At 39.5% G+C, this 23051-nt stretch overlaps 1 protein-coding gene across 1 annotated transcript in view; it reads left to right on the top strand.

Annotated features, from left to right (window-relative positions):
* Nucleotides 1-23051, top strand: part of FRMD3 (FERM domain containing 3) — a gene marked incomplete at both ends in the record, with an annotated part of 139025 nt that overhangs the window by 54631 nt on the left and 61343 nt on the right. The window contains 2 exons of the mRNA XM_082013552.1: nucleotides 8484-8588; nucleotides 21834-21876. Of these exons, the coding sequence (XP_081869678.1) occupies nucleotides 8484-8588; nucleotides 21834-21876 (148 nt within the window). The remainder of the gene's footprint in view (nucleotides 1-8483; nucleotides 8589-21833; nucleotides 21877-23051) is intronic.

Genomic DNA, 23051 nt, shown 5'->3' with positions numbered 1-23051 from the left:
TGGGACTCAACTGATAATTAAGGACTCAGAAACTTGAGTTTAAAGATTGGTATCTTTGTAAAAATTATGTTGCTCAAGACCCGTTCTAGGTTAGCAAATGAGTTACAAAACTGGAGGAGTATCGGTAGTTTGTGTCTCAGGCATGAAGTGTTCTTGTGGGCAAAGGCTATCACCAGGGTCTGCTAAATTCCCTATGAAATAGAACGGGCATTAACTCTCTAATGCTTTTATTCAGGTATTCACATAGTTTTCTTTTTTCCCCCTGAAAGTCCTTCCTGCTTCAAATGAGGGTAAAATAAGATGGTAATTCCAATGTGAAGTTTAGTTCTGTTAGTTTTAAGTGAGTTTGTGTTGTTGCATCACTGTGTGTTTCTACAGTATGCGCGTCTGGGAAGCTCTGTGCTGAAATCGTGTTGTGAAAGCATTGCAACTGAGGGAGTCATATTCTGACTACTTGTCTTATTAAGCGGTTTATTAGGAAGAGGTGCATCTTCCATCAGTTTTATTCAGAAAGTGAGCAGGTAATTAAGAGCAAGTATAGTTCTTCCCCCAGTACGTTTTTCTATCATAAAGTGTATTTCTGCTTTGTGCATTACTGTGTTGGGTTGTCACTCTCCTCCCTAGGAGAGGATTCTTCCGTACATCACTCCATTCTTCCCATTTCTCGAGCCTGTGTCTTGTCAGTCAGCTCCACCTGGATGGCATTTGTAAGAGGATGGTGTTGGGGCTGGATTTCTAACAATGAGTAGGGTGCCATGTTTTCCCTTCAGTTAAACAAAGATAGTGAAAACTTTGCTACTGAGAGCACATTCTTTTATTTATTTCTGCCAGATTGGATGAGTGATAGAGTTGCTTAGAAAGATCTGGACATAAGCAGGTAAAGCCTTTTTGCAAAAGCTAATTTCATAACATTGTGTAGTGAAATAAGTGAACCCTGCTCTGGTGAGATCCCACCTGGGATCCTGCATCCAGCTCTGGAGCCCTCAGCACAGGAAAGACATGGACCTGTTGGAGTGGGTCCAGAGGAGGCCGCAGAAGTAATGAGAGGGCTGGAACACCTCTCCTGTGAGCACAGGCTGAGAGAGTTGGGGTTGTTCAGCCTGGAGAAGAGAAGGCTCCAAGGAGACCTTATTGCAGCCTTCCAGTACTTAAAGGGGGCTTAGAAGAAAGATGGGGACAGACTTTTTAGCAGGGCCTGTTGTGATAGGACAAGGAGTAATGGTTTTAAACTAAAAGAGAGCAGATTCAGACTAGATCAAGGAAGAAATTTTTCACAGTGTGGGTGGTGAAACCCTGGCACAGGTTGCCCAGAGAGGCAGTAGATGCCCCATCCCTGGAAACCTTTGAGGTCAGGTTGGACGGGGCTCTGAGCAACCTGATGTAGTTGAAGATGTCCCTGCTCATTGCAGGGGGCTTGGATTAGATGACCTTTAAAGGTCTTTTCCAACACAAACTATTTCATGATTCTATGAATTTATACATAACGAAATTTATTAAAAAAATCCATTTTGCTCTACATTCTAGTATTAGAAAATGTTGATACAAATTATGGTTAGATAATTGACTATATAGAATGAAATATATAATTTGCAAGAAGAAATTAATACAAAATAATGTATGGAAGCGGACTCTTGTAATTAAGTAAATGCCAGCTGCTTTATTGCAATGTAATTTTTTGTGTTTCTCGTTAAAAATTATTAACACTATTTTTTTCCCTTTGTTTTAGGTTTGTAGAAATACAATTCATTCCTCACTGTAAAGAAAAGAAAATTATGTGGTAAATACTTTGCTTCTAAAATAAAATCTGTCAGTTTCAAGGTTTTCTTTATCAGCAAAAATTTGTTGTCTTTTTTTATTTTGAAACTTTAACAGCAACAATAAAGTAAATTACAGCTGGCTCTTCTTACAGTTGCAAAAATTTTCCAGTTAAATGCTGTATAATAGACTTCCAGTGTATTTTCAAGTAGTATAAAATACCAGAGGGTGCAGATTATGAGCAGGAAGGAGATCCCTTTGAAGAGTTATAGCATTTTAGTTGAGGAATGAAACAGGCTTTTTTTTATATTGTTCTTTACATTTTGAAGGCATTCTGCAATGTCCAGTTCTTGTGAAACATCTACGGAAGGATATTTTATCGCTGTTTCCAGAGATGGAGGAAAAAAGGCAAAGAGATTGTCTCTTACTGTCATTTGTAATCTCAGTGAATCCATAAATCCAAAGAGCCGTAAGAAATTTGCCCAGGGCATTGGAGGTTGTCAGGGCTAGGGCTGGCCCAACGTTGCCAGCTTGGAGCTGAGCCTGTTCCACCTCACTGCCTTCAGTTGCTGCAGAATGAGGATTCTGTTCTTGACATTGCTGTTCAGATGGGACTGAAAAATTCGGCTAGAAGAGACTGCGAAATTCGGGGATGCCAGGTTGCCTTCCTTCTCTGTGCCCTCAGCCCTCCTCCCTATTCAGCTCCAAAGGGTTGACATGAAATTAGTCCCATTCCCGTAGCATGTGACCCAGTCCAAGGGTGATGCTTAGTGAATTTTTTTTGCTGTGCCACTGGAAACAAATGCAAATGTGATGACAGCTGTCCCAAAACTGACATGAAGAGAGAATTGCTCCCAGATGATGTCCTTTTACAGCCACATTTCTGTGTATGAGAGCAGGTCCTGATACTGAACTACAGAATAATTGTTGATGAAATGGAAGATGTGTGTCTGTTGGGATTCAAGATATTTCTCTCATGAAAAGCCTAGAAGAAGTACGATCTCATTGCTGGAGGAGCATGTCCGAAGCAAGGTCAGAAATGTGAGAGGTGGCACTTGACAAGGCAGTTTAGCTCTGTAAATCTCAGTTGCTTTTTATATTTTTCGTCAAGCATTGTCAACAGAACTGCACTATTTCAGTGTTCAGTGGGTAAAGCTGCATTTGAGTTGCTTTTTTGCCTTAGAGGAACTTCTTGGTTTTGTCCTTTTTTCTGACCTGGTTAGGTTTCATTCTATGGTGGTATTATAATTATTCTTGAATTCATATATTTAATTTTTTTACAACCATAGAACTTCAAAATATGTTACACACTAAAGAAAACATGCATACGAAATCAGACATTATTCTTGCCTTGCCTGAGAGCTTGGACTTTCCATTTATTTAAACAGAAATACTGGTTTAATTGTGGTTTTATCTTACTTTTTTTCCAGTGGATTTACGTTTAAGTAAGCACTGAAGTATGTGAGCAGCTTTACACAGAGGGTCACTGTTGGGAACTGTTCTCACGAGTAAAGACACTTTTGTGGGATGAGGATTGAAATCCCCGGTACAAATAAACGCTGTGTTTATGACTCTGCACTGCTTCTTAGTAATGTCAGTGGCTTCCTGACAGAGATAAGCAGAGCTGGCAGGAGTGGTTAGATAACAGAGCAGAAGCGTTGTATTTAATCTGCTTGTGACTCTTGCTCTTCCTTGTGATGACACTCGGATAAATAGGCACAGAACTCCACAGTGAAGCAGATGCAAATAGGGAAGACATTTCACTGAACGCAAGATCTTAAACTGCTATAAATGGTTTTCCTCTCACTTTCAGAGTTGTGAAATGGTCAAATGTATTGTGGTCTCATTTTACGTCATCAGGGAAGGGTTAAATTGGCAGAATGAGATACACTCTCCCTTGCTTTTTAACTTGTGCAAAGAAACTAGGAATAAAAAAAAAAAAAAAAGAAATCCCAAAAGCAAGCATGAGATTGCGATACTGTGTTTGACTGAAACTGCTCAAGAGGCACCGAGATCTTTGTTTGGATTAGTTTCTGCATATCAGAGGAGTTACCAAGGAACGGGGTTACTCAGTTGTAAATTTGTGGAGTTGCAGAAATGGAAGCTGTGATAACAGTGTCTGGCAGTGAAAACGAAGCATCTCTGCAGTGTCTTACGCGATTCCTAGAGCTGAGGAAGAAACTCAGGTTGTCCTGTGAGTCCATCAGTGGAGGACTCTGTATGGTCATGTTTTCATGTTTTGTTGGAGTGGAGAATGTCCTTTGTTTTGCTTAAGTCTTTTGGAACAGCTGATAGTTTAATTTGATACATACTAGCTTCAACAGCAAATAAAAGTTTTGATCCAGCTTAAAAAGCAGAGTTTAACAGTTATTTGCAAGTTGACCTTCTGTGTTCAGGGATTCTGTTGTTTACATGGCATTATATCTCTTGCATGCGTGCTGGGGTTTGTTGTGGGATTTTAGTGGTATTAAGGTCAGATACTCAAATGCAGCCGTAGGAAAAACATATCCATCTTGTCTGTGCCTATTTACCTAAGCAAATCAGAGAGTCATTCCTCAACCTATTTGCAGGAATCTCCAAAAGCCTATTTTTCTATAGTGTGAAAAACACTATGAGTGTGTGGAATGGCTACATTATAGGACTTTGTTTAAGGCCATTTTAAAAAACACTTTTCATAGAGTATGGGTTACAGAAATCTGAAAGCAAGCATATCTCAACTGAGATAGACAGATGTTGTATTCATATTAATGGACTTAGGAAAAAAAAGTGGCTTGTTTAACTTGGTATTCTTTCATTAAAAACAATGTATTGATTACAGTCCAGGACATTCTGATTCCCTTCCTTATACACTTTTCTGACTTTTGTTTGTGCCTGAGTTGGTCTTCTCTACTTGAGAATAGTTAATGACTTCTGGGTGAACTATGGTGTAATTATCTAAGATTTCAGCTGTCAAGCTTTTAAAAATCTGACTTGACTTTTGCTTTCAGATTCCTGTGGTCTGTTGCTGACATTTTTCAGTAGTGTTTCAAATAACGGCTTTTTTATGATGTAGCTTTTTTCATGTTCTGGCAAATGTGCTGAAATGTGGAATAAAAATATTTTTTCTGAATTGCTGCGAAGTATTTCATTAGTATAGCAGAGTATGGGGTTTGTTTTTGTTTGGTTGTCTTTCTGTTTGTTTGTTTGTTTGTTTTAAAGGAACATTTAATTGGAAAGCTATATGGCAACTGTCTGAAATTTCAGGCAGTGTTTTATATTCATTATTCTGTGACCCAAATCCATTCTTGTGCTCTGTTGTGGGTGACTGTCAGTTCCTAATTTAATTTATCCATATTCTTTCATGAATGAGAATAAGCTTTGGTTTTAATGAATTCTTTTGTAATATAATATGTAATAAGTGTATCAAAGAACACAGAAGACAAGGAAGATCAGATTCTAAAGCTGAGGAGAATTTGGAGCACTGTTAGAGAAATGTAGAAAAAGTTTATGCATGCCATTTGCAGAAAACAAAATGAACAACCATTGCCCATCCTTCTTGCCACACTATCTATTACGAATTCAGACTTAAGGTGCGCTGTATTTTCAGATATTTTCCTTTGCATATCAGTTACAATCTAACTTTGTCAAATTTCAGGTATTTAAAAAGCATAATAGGGGACCATTTAGAACAGTATTTCTTTTGAGAACACTCATTACATTATGTATGTGCCTATTTAACCACTTTTATCCATCTTGAATCTTTTTTAATATCTGGTAATTTAATCATGTGGAACTTGAGGCCTGAATGAGTAGCACTATTAACTGAAGTGTATACTAACCAAGGGTGAGGTTATTAACTAGTCCCTTTTATTTATCTATGGAGGGCTTAAGGATTCCTCGAGCATGAATTTAGCTTGGAGGCTTCTGTTCATTTGCTTTTTTTGTTTGGTTTGTTTCCATCTCCTATCTTTCAAGCAAGAAAATCAGGGCATCAATTCGTTTTAGAAAGCGGATGTTGTTACTGGATTGAAAAACCCTGTATGTGCCCTAGACTTTTATCAGATTCCTCAAGAACCCAAAAAACTTTTGTGATTATTTAAGTGGGTGAAGCAAAGGACTTGTTAAATGAATGGATTAGAATGTGAACCTATAAAGGTTAGTAAATTTACTGGCTGTTATTACAGTAACAACCTCTAATGTTGTCAGATGAAAATATGACTGGTCTGGTTTCCTCATTTCCAGTGCTTTAAAAATTGAGTTTCTTTTGTACACTGTTGTCAGTAAAATCTACTTTTGTGTTTGACTGTACCTGAGTCACCTAATAGCTCTTATTCCCCAGTTCTATTTCGTTCGTTGTAGATTCATCTTAAAACTCTGTGCAAATTTCACATATGTGTTCAAATTTTCTCCTACTGCCTCTGTATTGAAATGTCACCATGCAATTTTGTCTTAATATTTTGACTGCCTGGCTTATCGCATAGTCACGGAAGTTTGCAGACACTTTAAAGGGTTTAAAGCTAGAAAATACTTCACTGAGATATGACTGTATAAGTGTAGACCTTTTTTTCTCAGTTGTGGGGAGAGTGGCAGTTTTCTTTTTGTACTTTTCAATCTTTGATGCCGACTTTGCCTCTTGAGGAGGGTTATCTCTGCGCTGTAACTCAGTACAGAATAAAAAAAATGTCAGCGTATGTGTTCAACACTCTTAACAGCAAACAAGTCAGTTTGTAAATGTCCTGAGGCTGGAAAGAAACAATTACAGAAGGAAGCCTGTTGTAGTTGTGTTACAGGGAAAAAGGTAGCATTGCAGGGTGCAAGGCATGAGGCTGAGTGAGCATGTACAGAAAACAGACAAATTGGCTTAACATCCTTTGACACTGGCTGTTTAAAAATAGGTAAACAAAGTACCGAAATACCGTGGCGCAGACGAGGCAGTGACATCCTCCAGGCGAGTAGCAGCATATGGAAGAGTAAAAGAACACATACAGAGGGATAAATACGTAGGAGAGAGAAGCTGGAGGAAGAAAGGAGTAGTGGAAGTAGATGGCTTACACAGTAGGAAGGGAAGCAGAGCCCTCAGCGTCTAGGAAAAAGAAACCTGATGAAAAATGCACAATTCTCTTGTGGCTGGCAGTGAATTCGGGAGGAGAGAAGGTCCACGTGGCAGGGAAGGGGATGGCCGCAGGAACGCGGGCACACTGTCAGTGCATTAGCTGAGGGTGCTTTTTGTTTAGTTAGTCTGCTTGTTCAGTGACGGGAGCGAAAGGACGAACAACTGTATCCACGTCAGAATTCCTTACTAATTGTAAATATAAGAAAATAGAGTAGTAGTTCACAGATTGTATTCTTTTCTAAGACTCCAGTCTTGAAGCATGTCTCGCTTTTTCTGTGGGAAGCGGTGGGTCTCACTGGACCATATGGTCCCGAGACCAGTTGCTTCCTCTTGCTCTTCAGGGTATGACCTTGGACAGGTCACGGCGCTGTTTTTACCTCAGCTGCTCCTGTGTGAAATGCAGATGATTCAATGTCCAATTTTGTAAAAGTACCTTGAGAAACCCAGCAGCTATCTGTTCGTTTTTTGCCTAGCCATGCCCTTTATGGTTTAAATTGCCTGTTAGCTTCTTAAAGAAAGGCTGAGTAAGGCAAGCATTACAGCTTTCAGGTGGTCATTTGGAGGAACAATTAAGCGATTTTTTTCTGTAATGTGATTTCTGTAATGAAGATATTTTCTGTAATGTGATGGCATATCCTGTGTAGTTTCTATTTTGTAGACATTGAAGAGGTAAGTTCAAGTTGTTTCATCATCAGCAAAGGGTAGGGTCTTGCAAACTTGCTGCCTGGTCCTCAGCAGAGACGTCTCAGCGCAGGACGGGGGTAGACAGGTAGAGGGAAAGAAATGCAGAGACCTGACACTGTGACGTAGGGAAGCGCCTTTGTCTGCTTAGGGTGGATTGTTCTAGGAGAACAGCTTTACCCCGGCGTCAGTACTTACACACACCACAATTCTGGAAGAAACCCAATCACATTAGCTGCATCGAAGAAATGAGAAAATTCATGTAGGTTCTCCGTATCAGGCAGTAGATTAAGGGGAAATGAAACACAGTATTGAGAAGAAAGCAGATATAAAGAATGAGATAGATTGTTAACTAAACATCATGTGTACAGTAAGTTTCCTTAAGGAAAGGAAACCTTTAGTGACCTACAGTTACCCAGTGGCAATGCAAAGATGAAAACATCTCTTTCAGTCGTTGGGCATTTCTTCCTTGTGCTGTCTGGGAGTTCAGGATCAGGACTCTCTTGCTGTGGGCATTGTGTACAGATCCAGTGAGTTACTGACTGCCTGAACTCTTTGCAAACTTGGGGGATGCAAAAAACCACACACTGTTTTGAAATTCCATACATGAATGGGTCACTGTTATGCCATTATAGCATCAGGTAGAAATATGGTTACTAGTAATATATTAAATGTTACAAATGTGGAGCTATTAGAGTAGCATGAGTTTTCCTGAGGCAAGAGTAGTGATGATATTTTCTTAACGAATCAATTTATGAATGTGCAGGGAGTATATTGATCACTAATCTCCCACATCTTTTTAGAGGAGATGAATGCTCAAATCCTTGTCCTCATCTGAATAACAACAAATTTCATGTGCCGTTTTCCTTGACACTTTGATTAGATTTTTTTAATATTTATAGACAGCAAGTTCAGAATACTCAGAATAATATATCAACTCTTTCTTTTTTTACAGAGGGAAACTAAAGGTCAGTTTCTCATAGATCACATCTGCAACTATTACAGCTTACTGGAAAAAGACTATTTTGGCATTCGATACGTTGACCCTGAGAAGCAGAGGGTATGTATATGAACTCTAACTACATTTGCTTTTAAGTAATGCTAAATTGATTTTTTCTTTTTTTCAACAATGAGGCAAGTTCTATTGCAAAGTTATGTATCTCTTGGGGTTTATACTCTAGCCATAATCCACTGAGGTTCCTAAAGTGGCATTATTAAATTAATTTTCCCCTCAGTTCATCCATTTAGTTTCAGGTAAATTGATCTATTCTGATTTGTGTAGTTCTCCTGGGCACAGAAGGTAGAAAAGATCTATAGACATGACTCAGAGGTAGCCACAGGGTAGCTCTAGGGTCTGGCAGTGCACTGGAACTTGGGATTTCTCTTTGTCTGTAGACTGTGTTTCTTGGGACGTGTAGACAGGAATTCTGTTAACAGCTAAAGGCAGTCACTCTGTTTGACGTTTTCCAGGGCACATGGACTTAGATATCGGTAATAGACAAAACAGGTGTGATTTTGTCAGGTTGTGTGTGGGTTCTTCAGGTTAGTTCTCTCTATGAGCATCTTTACGTTTGTGCAATAAAATTTACAGGCCTGTGCTCTAGGCATTTGTGTGACAGTGATTAGTCATCTCCCTTAGGCTGAAGGTGGTCCTGCAGGCTGTATTCTGTAGGTGATTTGCTACTGCTACTCCCTGTTTGGTTTCAGATGATTGTTACTGTTTGAGAGTAGGAAAGGATGGTCAACACGGGAAGCAGAAATCTTCAGACAGTGAAATTCAGAACTGCTTCTTTACTGTGTGGTGAAGCTGGTCTCAGGATTAAGACTTAGATATGACTTTAAATATCAAGGGGGCATATACTGGCATTTAATCTCTGGAAACGATCACCAGTTTGAAACTGCTATGATTCAGGAGGAGAAAAAGATTTTGCTGGGTATCTTTTGCTACACCTTAGTTAGTTTTGTCAAAAATCACTGGAATTAGGGAATCGCCCTCTGCTGCAATGTAGAATTGCAGTAGTTTTGCCAAGCTGCAGCAGGAAATTTCCATTGCATCCTCCTTTTAAAATTAAAATAATTAGCAGAATAATTAGCAGTTATTCTGACCAGTGTACTTATTTCTTCAAAATCATTAAAATTATAAAGGTGTTTACCTGGTTGGAATTGATAGGAGAAGTAGGTGGAGTGCTGGATTCGGCTATAGTTAGGTAGGACTTAATGAATACTTACTTTTGTTGCACCTTTCTCTGACAGTCACTCAAAAATTGCTACAGAAAAGTTATTTTACTTAACAGCAATCGAGGTTTTTTTTTTGTAAAAACTAATTTTTTTGGCAGAATAGTTTTAAAAAAGTAAAAAAAAAACTTCAGAAAAAACTCTGAAAACCCCCTCCTCTTGGGATGCCTCTAATATCATACCTTATGTGGTTCCCATGTTTCAAAGAGCTGTTAACTATATTGACAAATTTGCTGCAGTATCTTATTCTTGTTGGCTATACAGTTGTTCTTTTACATCTTGTAATATAGCTAATTCTGTGTTAAGTTTATGGAGGATTGTAGTTTCTGCTGAAGCCTAAGATTTCTCTTGGTTAGTAGCAAAGACAATCTGAGAAAACATTTATGTTCTTGCCTAAAAAATCTTAGCTCTTCGTTTCCTTTTATATCCAACAACTAAGAATACTGTGACCTACTGTGTAGTAGGATGGCTCATATCGATTGGCCCACTCTTCAGTTGGATTTTGTTATGCAAACTTCTCAAGCTTACATTTTCCATACATGCTTTTTTAAATGCTGATTTATAATTACTTTCATGTTTTTAAGCATGTAGATAACTTCTCTAATTGGGTATTAGTTCATGATTTTAAACTTTCTCATGAACTAGGTCATGAATTGTAAGGGACGTTTCTTTATACAGACTTAAATGCTCTGGATGATTCATTGAAAGCAACACACATTTTTCTCTTAGATTTATTACAATTCATCAGAATAAGCTGTTTTTACATGCAGTATCTGTTGCCCCTTTGTCCTGTTCTGTTAGGTTTCTTTTTTTTGTTAAGATTGCGCTTCTAAATGTTTGTACATAAAATGCTTTCCCTCAGAGTGGATATTTCCTCTGAAATAAAACCTATACTAAGGACTAAACTGCAGACAAATGTTATAATAAAGGAATACTGTTTTTATACCATCTGGCTGTTTTGAATCTCTGATCTTGCTGAGGTTCGCTTACCTGAGTCTTTCCTCTGTATCAGATACAGATGTGTGAATACGTCCCAGTCAGATGCAGGAAGACTGTGAAACTATAATTATAATTCTTTTGCCATCAGGAGAAGACTGTTTTAATCTTCTTCTGATATTAAAGAAACATCCTAACCAACCGTCTCCTAGTAGTATGACAAACACAGTACTTTATGAATAATTATGCTGGGGCCCAGCATTGTAGCTAGATAAAGTTCATCAGTAAATGGCTCAATAGAAAACTAGAGGAAGTCGTGATTTTGAAATAGTGGGGTAGGTGATGGCTCTTCCCACAGTTTTGTATCTTAGCAGTTGTGAGTTTAGCTGCCTGAAATTCCCGTTAACAAAAATCCCTGAGTTTACAGAGGAGTAGCTGTTGAGGTATGTGGTTATAGCAAGTAGCAAGTATAAGATATAGTGGGGTCACAGGAGGAGTGTCACATCATTGTAGCCACCTTACAGTAAAGGGCACTTAGAGCTCTGTAGAAGAGATTTCTGAAGCTCTGTGGAGTTCCTGCAGGTCTCACCGATGAAAAAGGGCGAGCCATTTCCTGCGGTACATTCTCGTGACTTGGTTTAATGAACAGAAACGGTAGCTCAGTGAAGATCTGTAGGTGGCATGTACCAAAAGCTTCTTTCTGAAGTTAAATCTGGTGATTTGACTGAGAACAATTGCTTTGAAGGGAAGTGATAATACATCCTAAAACAATGTGTGTGACAATGTACTTCAGTGCCCTGTAGGCAAGTAAAAGACGTGTGGGACAATGAATAAAATTAATATTGCCTGGCCTGGTTTTGGCAATAAGCCACCGGCACAATGTGGCTATAGTAAAAGACAACACTTTGTTTGCCTCATCTTAGGATAGTATTTTCAGGAAAGTATTAATGTCATTACATCCTAATGAGACCTCTGCTATTCCGATCTAGAAGTACGCATTTAACAAGGATCAATTTAACTGAATCAGAAAAAGGAGTATTGGAAAGATAAAGAGAATGGAGAGCTTGTTCTTGAGACTATATTAAGAAGGGCATAACCCATTTAGCGCAGCAAAACAAAGGATAAGAGGATATGTTTATACGTGCATCGGGGCATAAAGTAGAAAGAAAAAGAAAGTTTAAGCAAGAGAAATAGTTTCTTAATTAAGCCAATGGGAGCTGCAGTGTCTGGAACAGCTATAAGGGAGGCAATGGGGCAAAACTTTTAACTAGATTTGTAAAGAATTTTAGGAGAGATCTCTGTAATTTTATGGAAGGGTTTTATATTAAACATTGACAGAGATAGAGACCAGGCACCACCTTATGAAGTTTCTTTCAAAGAATATGTAGTAAAAGCTGAAAGAAGAAAGCATAACTTTTTTTTAGGGGAATTAGTATTGATGCTGATGCAGGTAGCCTGCAATATGTGTTGCTTTGCCCATTTTCTTGGAATTGTTGAATGCCTCTGTTGTAGTTTACATGCCACTGCATAGTCTCTGTCTTTGCACAGAAAAGGCTATATCTGTGGTTCCAAATGAAACTGCCAAAATCATGCATTTAATTCTGGGTTTTAGTAAATTATGCTTGATTGGCTCTTTGAATAGTTAGGCTGTATGACATAATAGTGTATTATTATATAGTGTACACACACGCACACATAGACGCATATAAAAATATTATGCAGAATACTCCTGCTGGCATTTAGTCTACCAGTGATGCTTTTATTTTATGTAATTTTTTGTGCAAAAGTTGCAGAGTTGCTCCAAAAGCTAATTTGCAGTCCTTTTGTTTTGTAGTCTATTGAGGGAGCTCAAGTAGGCAAAAATACCAGCTTTAATTCATCCTAAATGTCTTCTTTCAGAGTATGCTACCAAAATGTAACATTTTGACTTAGGTGAGTTGAAACACTTGACTGAATTTGAGAATTTAAAAAATGAAATGTTTCAATATTTCAGATGCTTCAAGTGAAATGTTTCAATATTTGTGTTCAGAACATTCAGAACTTCTAACTGTGTGAAAAATGTAGATAATGGAGATAATTGTTTTAGGCTGGGACAAAATTTGGAAATGTGGGAAAACTGTGGTGGGAAACAGCTGTTGTTTTTATAGGCTATCTTTCAAGTAAGTTATAATATATACTTCTTCTTCCCCCCAGTCCTGCTTTTACAATAATCCTTTCCTTATGCATAAGTAAATGTGTGGATATTTTAGGCATACTTAAACTTTGTAAAATTTTCTATAGTTTTCCATTTCCTATTCCAGACCGAAAAAGAAACTGTGGAAGACACTCTTAAGAGAAGGCAGCACAGTAGCTTTTTTAATATCTTTGGATATAGAGGAGAGTAACAATGCCAGTGCTTCAAATTGAACTAGCAGTTAAAGGCTCTAGGTTCTACACCATATCTGCTGTTTTAACTTCTCGTATCACACTTGGACGTTCCTTTGGGGGACCGTGTGTTAGCATAGCTTCAAAAAGCCAGGATTGTACTAAAAGTATGTGGTAATTGCAGTATGCCATTTTATGCCTAATGGTACTACGCTGGGGACAAAGGAATTCCTAGTCTACATATATTAACTGTTGAATTTTTCACCTGGATTTCTGAGAAACTAGGTATGTGGGGATCACATTGCCTTTTTCCCTGACTCTCAACTGTAGTAATTTTTGAAGCAAATTTTGGTCAAATTTGGCTGGGGATATAGGTCTCAAACATTAAGTTCCTGTAAGGGTTCATGAAAATAAGCTGCCACATCGGCCGGTAAAACCCTATTATTATTCTTATTGAGGGAAATGCTGTAGGGCAAACCCGCTCCATAAGGAATCTAGAGAACTGAGAGAGAGACGCTGTAAGAACCCAGAAACCATAATTTGGAGCTTGTATTTTTTGGAAATTATAGAATCATAGAATAGTTTGGGTTGCAAGAGACCTTTAAAGGTCATCTAATCCAACCCCCCGCAGTGAGCAGGGACATCTTCAACTAGGTCAAGTCGCTCAGAGCCCCGTCCAACCTGACCTGGAAGGTTTCCAGGGATGAGGCATCTACCACCTCCCTGGGCAACCTGGGTCAGTGTTTCACCACCCACACAGTGAAAAACTTCTTCCTTATATCTAGTCTGAATCTGCCTTCCTTAGTTTAAAACCATTACCCCTTGTCCTACTGCAACAGGCCCTGCTAAAAAGTCTGTCCCCATCTTTCTCACAAGGCCCCTGTAAGTACTGGAAGGCTGCAGTAAGGTCTCCCTGGAGCCTTTTCTTCTGCAGGCTGAACAACCCCAACTCTCTCAACCTGTCCTCACAGGAGAGGTGCTCCATCCCTCTGAGCATTTTGGTGGCCTCCTCTGGACCCGCTCCAACAGGTCCATGTCTTTCCCATGCTAAGAAATAGGTAGTTTGAAACAGGAGACGTGTATACCTGGGGGAGGTGTTACTGATTCTGCTACTCAAGGAACTAACTATTGGTGCATTTTCGTGTGCTAGCTGTTACATTGAGGCCAATTATCACACTGTCACCCTTGAGGAAATGCAGCATGGCTAATTCTGTGCCAGATACCCTGGGTTGACTGAGCACCCTTTTTTTTTTTTGGTTTTTTTGGGCTGGTAGAGGATGGAATGGGGTGAAATAATGCAGCTACTGTTTAGCATCTCTCACTAGGGAGGGTGCCTTGTTGAGAGAGGCCACTGGTTTTGAGGGCAATGGAGGATTGAGCTGGAGGAAGACGGTACTGTGGTGGAATTTGTTCTTTAGGTCCCTTCAGGAGGGCACCTGAGAAGTCATTTAAAGTTGGAAATAACTTCAGTTTCCTCCCCCTGCAGTGGGTGGATTTGAACACGTGCTTGTGATTACATTTTCAAATGTGAAAGTATGAGGTGGTAGCTAGGGAGAAATACCTTGCAACTACCCATGGGGTAGGTTTGAGGTGTTAAGTGTCACGAAAAAGCTGTGTAGAACCCTGAAGCAACTGTGAAGTCTCACCAGTCACCGTAGAAATGTTCGAGATTGCAGTTGCCCTGAAGCGTTAAGATGCCTCGTCCCTGGGACGTGCTGCAGGGCTGTCTGGGAGCAGCGCAGAAGTGCGGTGGTTTTAGCTCTGCGCACGTACGCCCATCAGTATGGAAACAAAGCTTTCAGATCAGTGAAACTGCTGCATGAATACACTCCCACCATGCAGCCGATCTCGGCTGGTGTCTGTGAGGGCACTGGGGCTTTCTGACTTCCCCAGAGCACGGAGGTGGCTCTGTGCATCGCTGGGAGGACGACGCCATGCGCTGCGGACTCGCCGATACCTCTGCCTGGTACTCGCCGGTACCAGCCTGGCCCTGGGGAACTGTCGCAAATACAATGCTCCTTTTGCTTTCAAGATTAGACGCACCAGAAACTGGTAGGCACCTCTACACGCACGTAGTTTTTTGTCAGATTACGTGTTTATTTCACTAATAGGGCTGCTGGGGAATCCCATTTATATTTCAGAATACATCACTTCCAATGGACCTGGACAGATTATTTGTTTAATCCTATAACCTAAGTTGTTTGGCGTTGTCCCAGTATTTAATAGTGAAGGAAACTGGAGCCCGTTGTCGGTGAGTAAGGAATTTCTTTATGATGAAGTAGCAGTTCTGTTTTTAATGGGACATGCACACAAAATGCACAGCAGTGCCTCATCAGAGAGGCCTTTTGAACGGGTCAGCAAGTCTTGGGTGCAGCCGATCTCTGCTTTAGCAACAACAGCTATTTAATGCACGTTCTTAAAAATGTGCACTTAGTCCCGTGTGTGGGCAGCGAAGGTTGGCAGAAAGAGCCAAAAGATAATTTTGCAACCTCAGTTTAACAAAGGTATGTCTTTGTGTAATGACTTGTAAGGCTCCATACAGCAATGTGAAGAGAGCTATCTCGGAGCTCTCCAGTCTCTTTGAAGGGGTAGAGCAGAAGTATTGTAGGCTGAACACCAGAATGACTGAGCCGTAGGTTAATTAAAATTCTAATGCTTCTCCGTGCATATGAATCTCTCCTCCTGGACAGAGTTATCACAAAAATTACGTGCTTTTGCACAAAGTCGTGCTGTGACCCTGCTTGGTGTGTGCAGTTCAGGTCATGTTTCAAAAAAATATAGTAGAACTGGAAAAGGAACAAAGAAGGCCACAAGAATGATAGCAAGAAGGAATGGATTTCATACAAAGAGATGGATTAGCCTAGAATAATTCAGCTAGGAAAAGAGGTGAGCGAGAGACAATGAGTGAGAGAGAAAGCAAGAGAGAAAGAGAGAGAACAATATGATGTAAAATGGCTTGGAGACTGTGATCAGGAAAAGATTGCCCTGTAATTCTTAGAACTAAACCGCACTTAAAATTACAAAGCAATTGGTATCGAGAAATAGTTTTAAAAATAGCATACCTAGTCATAAAATCCATTGTTGTGACTGCCAAAAATATTAAAAAAGTGTTAAAAAATAAGTGCTTAGACAAATTGGTGATAGTCTATAAAGACTTACAAACAATTTATAATGGAGGCTGGTGGAAAAAGCCCAGTGAACACAATGGGAGCTAATACTCTTGTTCTTTTTCCCAAAGCAGTCTTTGCTTCAGGCCATTTTCAGCGACAAAGTGCTGAATTAAATGGATCCTTGCTTTTATTAGTAGAGGTGCATTCATGTACTGAACAAAATCTTGGCACAAATGAATACTAGTATGAATATACATACACACATACACTTAATTCAGCAGTAATGCTACTAACTGCAATATTTTGTGTGAAGGTTAGTAACCTTGTAAACCAAATAATTCTGCAGGCTATTTTAATGAAAATAAAGATGTTTTTTCCATCAGTGGTGAGCCTGGTGGCTATGAGTGCATGGTGGCTTGTGCATACATCAATATATGCAGATGTTATGCCCAGATGTTCAACTGATGTAGAGGTTATGGATTGGTTGAGCTACTCCAACTTACAGCATTGGAGTTTCTCTGAATATTTTAGCGTAATAGGAATAACATAGTGAGAATTTGGAAATCTGTTTAATACATTCCAGCTCAGAATCATAGAAATCATAGATTCTGTTCTGGTGTATGGTACTATTTCTGGACCAGATTAATTTTTGTGATAGTGATTTACATTGTTTCTTCCTGCTTAGCATACCACTAACCAGGGCTGATGACCTGATTTTGGGAACAATATAGAGGAACAGCTCCTTTGCTGCAGTAGAACAATATTAATACTCTTGGTATAGAGATTTTTGAAGGCATGAAGAAACGGTGTCAGCCTCAGGGCATGAAGAAGGATGCAGGCAGGGTGCCCTGGGTCATTTGGCATCTGTTGTGCTGGTATAGAGTGGGCACACAATTAATTCCGCTGTTTGAGCTTCCATTAGCTTTGGATACTGTTACTATTTTTTTTTTTTTTTTTTTGAGTCTGACTTTTGGCAGGCAGTGACCTGGTGCAAGTCACTGCCTTGAGGCTAAAGCAAATTGATTTCGATTTTGGTTTTCATTCAAGGAAAAAGTTAGGTATTACTTTTCAAGATTAATATAGGGTTGAAGTTTAAATAAGGTTAATTTTATTTATTTTCTAGCAGTGTTTCAGTGCATATCTCCATTCTCCTGCTCTCTTCTGTCCGTTAAAAAAAGTTTTCAAGTCCAGTCCTTGCCAGGCTAGAATAGTTTTGTGACATCTGCAGGTTCTTCTGATTCTGTTTTACTGTAAGCACATCTGAGCACTTGACTGAGTATTGCTTGCTGAGGGGGATTTAAATATTCACAGCATTTGGCCACTTGTGATTGGCCCTTCATTACTGCTCCTCTTGCAAACATAGGGACTAAATCAAAAGCCTCTTGTGTTGGAGGAGGAGAGGGACTTTTCACTGAATTCACTGGACTTCTGGCTGGTCACGTCCCAAGCATCTGCTTTTGGCTTGGCAGTTTTCAGGAGGTGGGCTTTGGTTTATGCCAGTCTTCTGCAGGAGTCTGTAGGAAGAGGAGACTGGAGCACACGTCTTTGCACTGTAGGGTGGCTGTTGCCATGTACAGGAAGAAGTGTGTGGGGATTTTAATGGTGCCTGACCCCTTACAAGGGCTGTAAGAATAGATATGGGACATTGTCCTCTTTCCTCCCCACTTCTTATTATAAACCCCTTAATGCTCTGCTATACCGAGACAAAGCTCATTCTTGTTTGAGCTCCTCAGTGAACGCCTTCGTTTGAAGCAGGCTGTTGGCTGAGGTGTCTTTACCAAAAGCATATCAGTGTTCATGGAGTTAAACTGACTTTCTGGAATGGTGCTTTTACCCTTGCATGCTGTCCTTGCTCATCCTGAGCTTTTGCTTGCGGAAGCTGGTAGCACATCAGGTGCTCAGCATTTGTGGGTAAGCAGGAATGCACCTGGCCTCGCTAATGACTACTCAGTGCCACTTAAAGGCTGATCAGGGGTGAGGGCTGTATTTACAAAGTAGAACATTGCACTAGTCAGAAACAGCATGCAGTCACGATGAAACCTCAGTCAGGAGGCAATTGTCAGCATATTTTAGGATCCCAGGATCAAAAGTGATATCCATGAGTGTGCTTACTCACCACTGGCACTTGAAGCACCAAGGCTCGGTAGCTATCCAGTGACTGACCTTCAGGATCTCCAAGTGTCTTTCTCTCTGCCTTCTGCTTCTGTGAGGATGTCTGCCTGACCATCTAGATACCCAGCTGCTACCCAGCAGAAGAGATTAGAAATTGGCGGTGCTGAACATGAAATCTCCTCATGGGACCCTTGGTAGTAGCTGTTAGCTGGATTAGGACCAAAGTCCTCTCTATTCCGTTAGGTAACATCCACATTGCTAACACGCCATCAAGGAAATGGAAGGCTCAGCCTCTGCAGGAATGATTTCTGATGATCGTTAAGTACTTTCACATACGAAACAAAGCTGGTTTGAGGGTGTCGGCCATCATCCAGTTAAAGCAACCTTTATAGACAATAGTGTGAAATACATGAGGTGAAAATGAAACTGTGTAAGATTGTTGGGGTTTTTTTTTTCCCCTCCCCCTAGCTTGCACATTTTACTGCAAGGAGAGAAATTAGAGATTCTTGTCTCTGGTCCCGCGTTTATGTCTGACGTGCTTTGTCAGTTTTATTCATCTTGTGAGGTGTTAGCCGTACAAGAAAGAATTGGAAACACATATGGTCTCTTCCTGCAAGGCAATGTGGTATACAGCAGTGACGAAAATTTTTTGCAGTTGAAGATTTAAAATGCTTTTAAAATTTGGCCTGACAAACTAACTAGAAATGTTACATTTTCCTTTCATCTGAGGATTTTTTTTTTCAGCAGAATTGTTAAAAAAATGATTGATTAATGGAAAAAGCATTTTGCAAAGCCAGATGCTTTTCAATTGAAAATGCCTGCAGAAACTCTTCAATGAATTTATAGGAACCTTAATCTGGTCCTAGCTATAACAGCTAATTAATCTTGGAATAAATATAGCATGAATACTCTATAGTAGAGATGGGGCACAGTTACTAATTAGTAATAGTCAGTGCTGTAAGGCTGGAAGACAAGTACTCAGGGGAAAATCTTTCCTAAAACTCAAATTGAAATATGCAAACAAATATAGGGGTGGCTATTTTCAGAAGTACTAGCAATGACTGGGTGTTTATCTTCCCCTGACACTCAGAAAGCATTAAGCATCTAATTGCTGTGTCTTTGAAAATCTCCACAAATTCTAAAGTAACTGCTCAGTTTTCCAGAAGGTTCAGCTGAATTGCCTACATGTTTGCAATATTCTGCCAACCGAAGGCCACCACAGAAATCTGAGCTTCTGAACACTGTGTGTCAGTTCCTTGACCTCCAAGTGAAAGTCTAGCCTGCTTAATTGCTTAGTGTCTTTTCAATCCATTTTTAACCCATGCAAGAAAGGTCTTAGTGAAACATATTTGCTTTTGGACATGTTGGCTAAATCTGCATTCCCAAGGGGTTTGGTGCTCTGCATGAGGAGTTTCATCCATGTTTCCCCTTTTTCATTATTCGTATAGTGAATTATGGGGGTTTCATATTTGCAAATGTTTTTTTTTTTTTACGTCTGACTTTTTGTTAGAATAGGCAATGGACTTTTTCAAACAGCTGTAAATGCTGACCTGGTCTGTGCTAATATTTCAACCTGGCCTTTCAAAAAGAAACATCAAACAATTTGTGTTGTGCTTCCTGCTAGGTGAAAATAGAGGTGATACCTCTTAACCCCCAGTTCCCTGGGAACAGGACAGCACGGCTCACTGTCCAAGTTCCTCCTTGCTGTCTGAATCTAGACCCTGGTGGAGGTGGGGTGGGCGTGTGAAGAGGTTAAGGAAAGTAAACTTGCGTATCTGTGTGTCTTGACTGGTTTGCTATCTGTGAATTCATTCTGGATTATGTATCTGTGAAGTACTGCAGGCTGTATCAAATTTCTTAAATTGCCTTACCTTTTTATGAACAACCCTCACACCCCATTATTCAGAGCAAAATGTATAAATAATGTATCTGTGTGATCTAAAAAAAAAAAATGAAATGAGCTAGATATTTCTGGTAAGTTGGTGAAACAGTCATTCCTTTCTCCATTCTGGTTCTTTCTTCTTTTCCCCCAAAAAGAGAGGTACTGGGGAGAGGGAATAGGTGAAGAAATGATGTGAGTTTGTTTTTTTTGTTGTTTTTTTTTGAAGTTTGGCGTTGCTGTTTTTTTGTTTTGTTTATTTTTTGAGTACCAGGGTTCCATATCAGTCTCTCAGTGATAAGTGAGCTTCAAAAAGAAATACATAGTAGTGCTTATCTCCAATATTGCTGTAAATTATATGCAGGAGTTTCTGAGCAGTCATAGCATGTAAGATGCAGATATTTGAAAATGTTCTTTCCCAGGTATTTGTTTTGTCAGAGTTCTGTTCCAGAAAACTAATTTACAGTTACCCTTGATTTTGACTGAATTCTTGAAACTTCACAATTTTTAAATAATAATGTTCTGTCACCTACTAACAATTCCTACAAAATATCTTCCTCTGGCTTTCTCTGTAGTAGAATTACCATAAGTTATGAGGAAAAATAGTAGCTGATGTAGGGTATTTTAAGTATTACATATGGTTCAAAAAGCGCTAGATTTTCTTTTTGTAGTAGACCATAGAGTTTTAGAGCTAGAATGAAAAGGGTTAAAAATGAAACCCCTTACAAGGTCTTCCAGTGTTGATTATGCTTATTAAAGCTGAATACTGTGCTTTTTGACCAGCTGCTTCTGCAGCACAAATCTCATTTTAGTGTGGAGATTTTTTGCTTACAGGAAAAATCCTAGTACAAATGCTGTTGGCTGTGGTCAGAAGTGGCACTCGAATATCAGCATGTTCCATTGTCAATCAAAACATCCTCCTGAACAGTTCAGGTAGTGTTAGCAGGGGATGTGCTAAGGCTTTTAACTAAAATGTGAGCCTAGCTTTTCATCACAGAAGCATCTGAGTTTGTTTCCCAGGAGAATTAAAAAAAAAAAAAAAAAAGAAGAAAATTTTCCTGCCATTGCAGTCTTTCCCTGGAAAGTTATACAGTAACTGGTAGGCATCCATACCTCTCTGTTGTGCATTGACTGTCTGTAGCTTAAACATTTAATGGGAAAGTACACTCTTTCTTCCTTCAGATTTTTAGTTCTTGCTAGAAAAGAACAATAGCTGTGTTCTGAGGGTGCTGACTGAGAATACAACATTTACACATGCTTTAGTTACAAGAACAGTAAAAGACAGCATTAATGAACAGACAATGTTAACGTTTCTGAATAGTCTGTCCTACTGTCCAATATGATAATTTTTCTGGAAAAAAAAGGCTGAAAGTGTGAGACTGAAATGTCTGCCACAAAATAATCACTACAGCCTGTCTCCTTTAAATTTGTCTTTGAAATATTTGTCTTATTTTTGTCTCAACTGTATCTTATAAGCAGTGGTAACATCAGGTATGTTTATACAGTGCAATTCCAGTGTTATAACAGTGTCGGGATACTTTTTCCAGTTTATGTATGTCTCAGTGAAACAAAAATCCTACTTCCTATTTTTGGTACCACATACATCTGTAAGGATGTTGTTGCCTGCTGTGATCCGTATTAACCTCTGCTCTCTGCTTTGCCTTTCCAGCACTGGCTTGAGCCCAACAAGTCCATCTTCAAGCAAATGAAATGTAAGTGTTGAGAGCTCATGTTTTTAAACTACTTTTGAAACGCCCAAAGGTTTTCCTGTGCTTCCATGCAGTAATTTAGAATATGTTTCATTTGTTTCCTGGTGCAAATAGGCCTTTCGTGTCCTATCTGGACTCCTGAAAACTCCACACCACCCTCATTTCACTGTCTCGCAGTGTTCTGCGCATCAAGAGCTTTCCCTTTCTGCTCAAGGCTAGAGCCAGAGGCCAGCTGACGTGTGTGTGGTGGCAGATCTGGTGGGAAGACCTGTATGTTCTGGCTCTCCTTTTGAGGCAGATGCAATCAGCCACTGCGAGATGGCCATAAAATATGGAGCGTGGCAACCTGCTTCTGGGTCTTTTGGTTTGCTTTCTTTCCCCTGCTTCCTGACAGTGCAGAGCGCTGATTTGAGATCACTGTTACAGTCCAGCAACCTCAAGTCCTATGGTGACCTCCTGACACAGACAAGTGGAAAATTACAATAGTTATTTAAAAAAAACTTCTCAAAATAGGAATGTATTATTTGAATTATCTTTTTTTGAAATGTTACGGTCTGGCTCATCCTTTCCATTAAATGGGCCAACTGTGAAGACTTCTTCGGGAAACAGAACTACTTTGGTACTCAGAAGTTTATACCCAGCAATGGAAAAGCATGTTTATTTGGCAGTTCTGGAGACTTGATTTAGGTCAGTGGGAGTTGTGTCTTGTTTAATAAAAGCTGTTGTCTATCTACTTAGTTCATGAAATGAAGAAGAATTTTACTCACATACCCTTTGTATGCAGTTGTTTTCTGTTGTAAGGGCAAGTACAAGGTGTCTTTTGTGTGGGAGATAATGTATTTGTTTTAAAATGTGATGAGGCTTAAGAGATTGTCTAATATGTAAAAACAGTTAATCCTGTGTGTTGGGAGGACTACATGGAATACTTCAAGAAATTCTTCCATTAATGCAGCAGTAGTATATATTGCAACACGTGTGTACGTAAGCATGCATGCATATGCCTAGCATATTCAGCGTGAACTGTTTATACCTAGTGTTTAGGTAGCTGGAATGCTATCTGGTAAAAAATAAGTTCAAGAATGTCAAGCCAAAACTAAGTTGTGCTCCTCTGCAGTGCTGGTGAAGGAAGAAAAGAGGGACTGTAATAATTACAAGTTATCTTTATCTCTTTCTTCTTT

The sequence above is a fragment of the Phaethon aethereus genome (genome assembly GCF_964289735.1).
Source record: "Phaethon aethereus genome assembly, chromosome: Z".
Lineage (NCBI taxonomy): Eukaryota > Metazoa > Chordata > Aves > Phaethontiformes > Phaethontidae > Phaethon > Phaethon aethereus.
The sequence above is the reverse complement of the archived record's forward strand: the minus strand, read 5'-3'. Positions and strand labels throughout refer to the sequence as shown.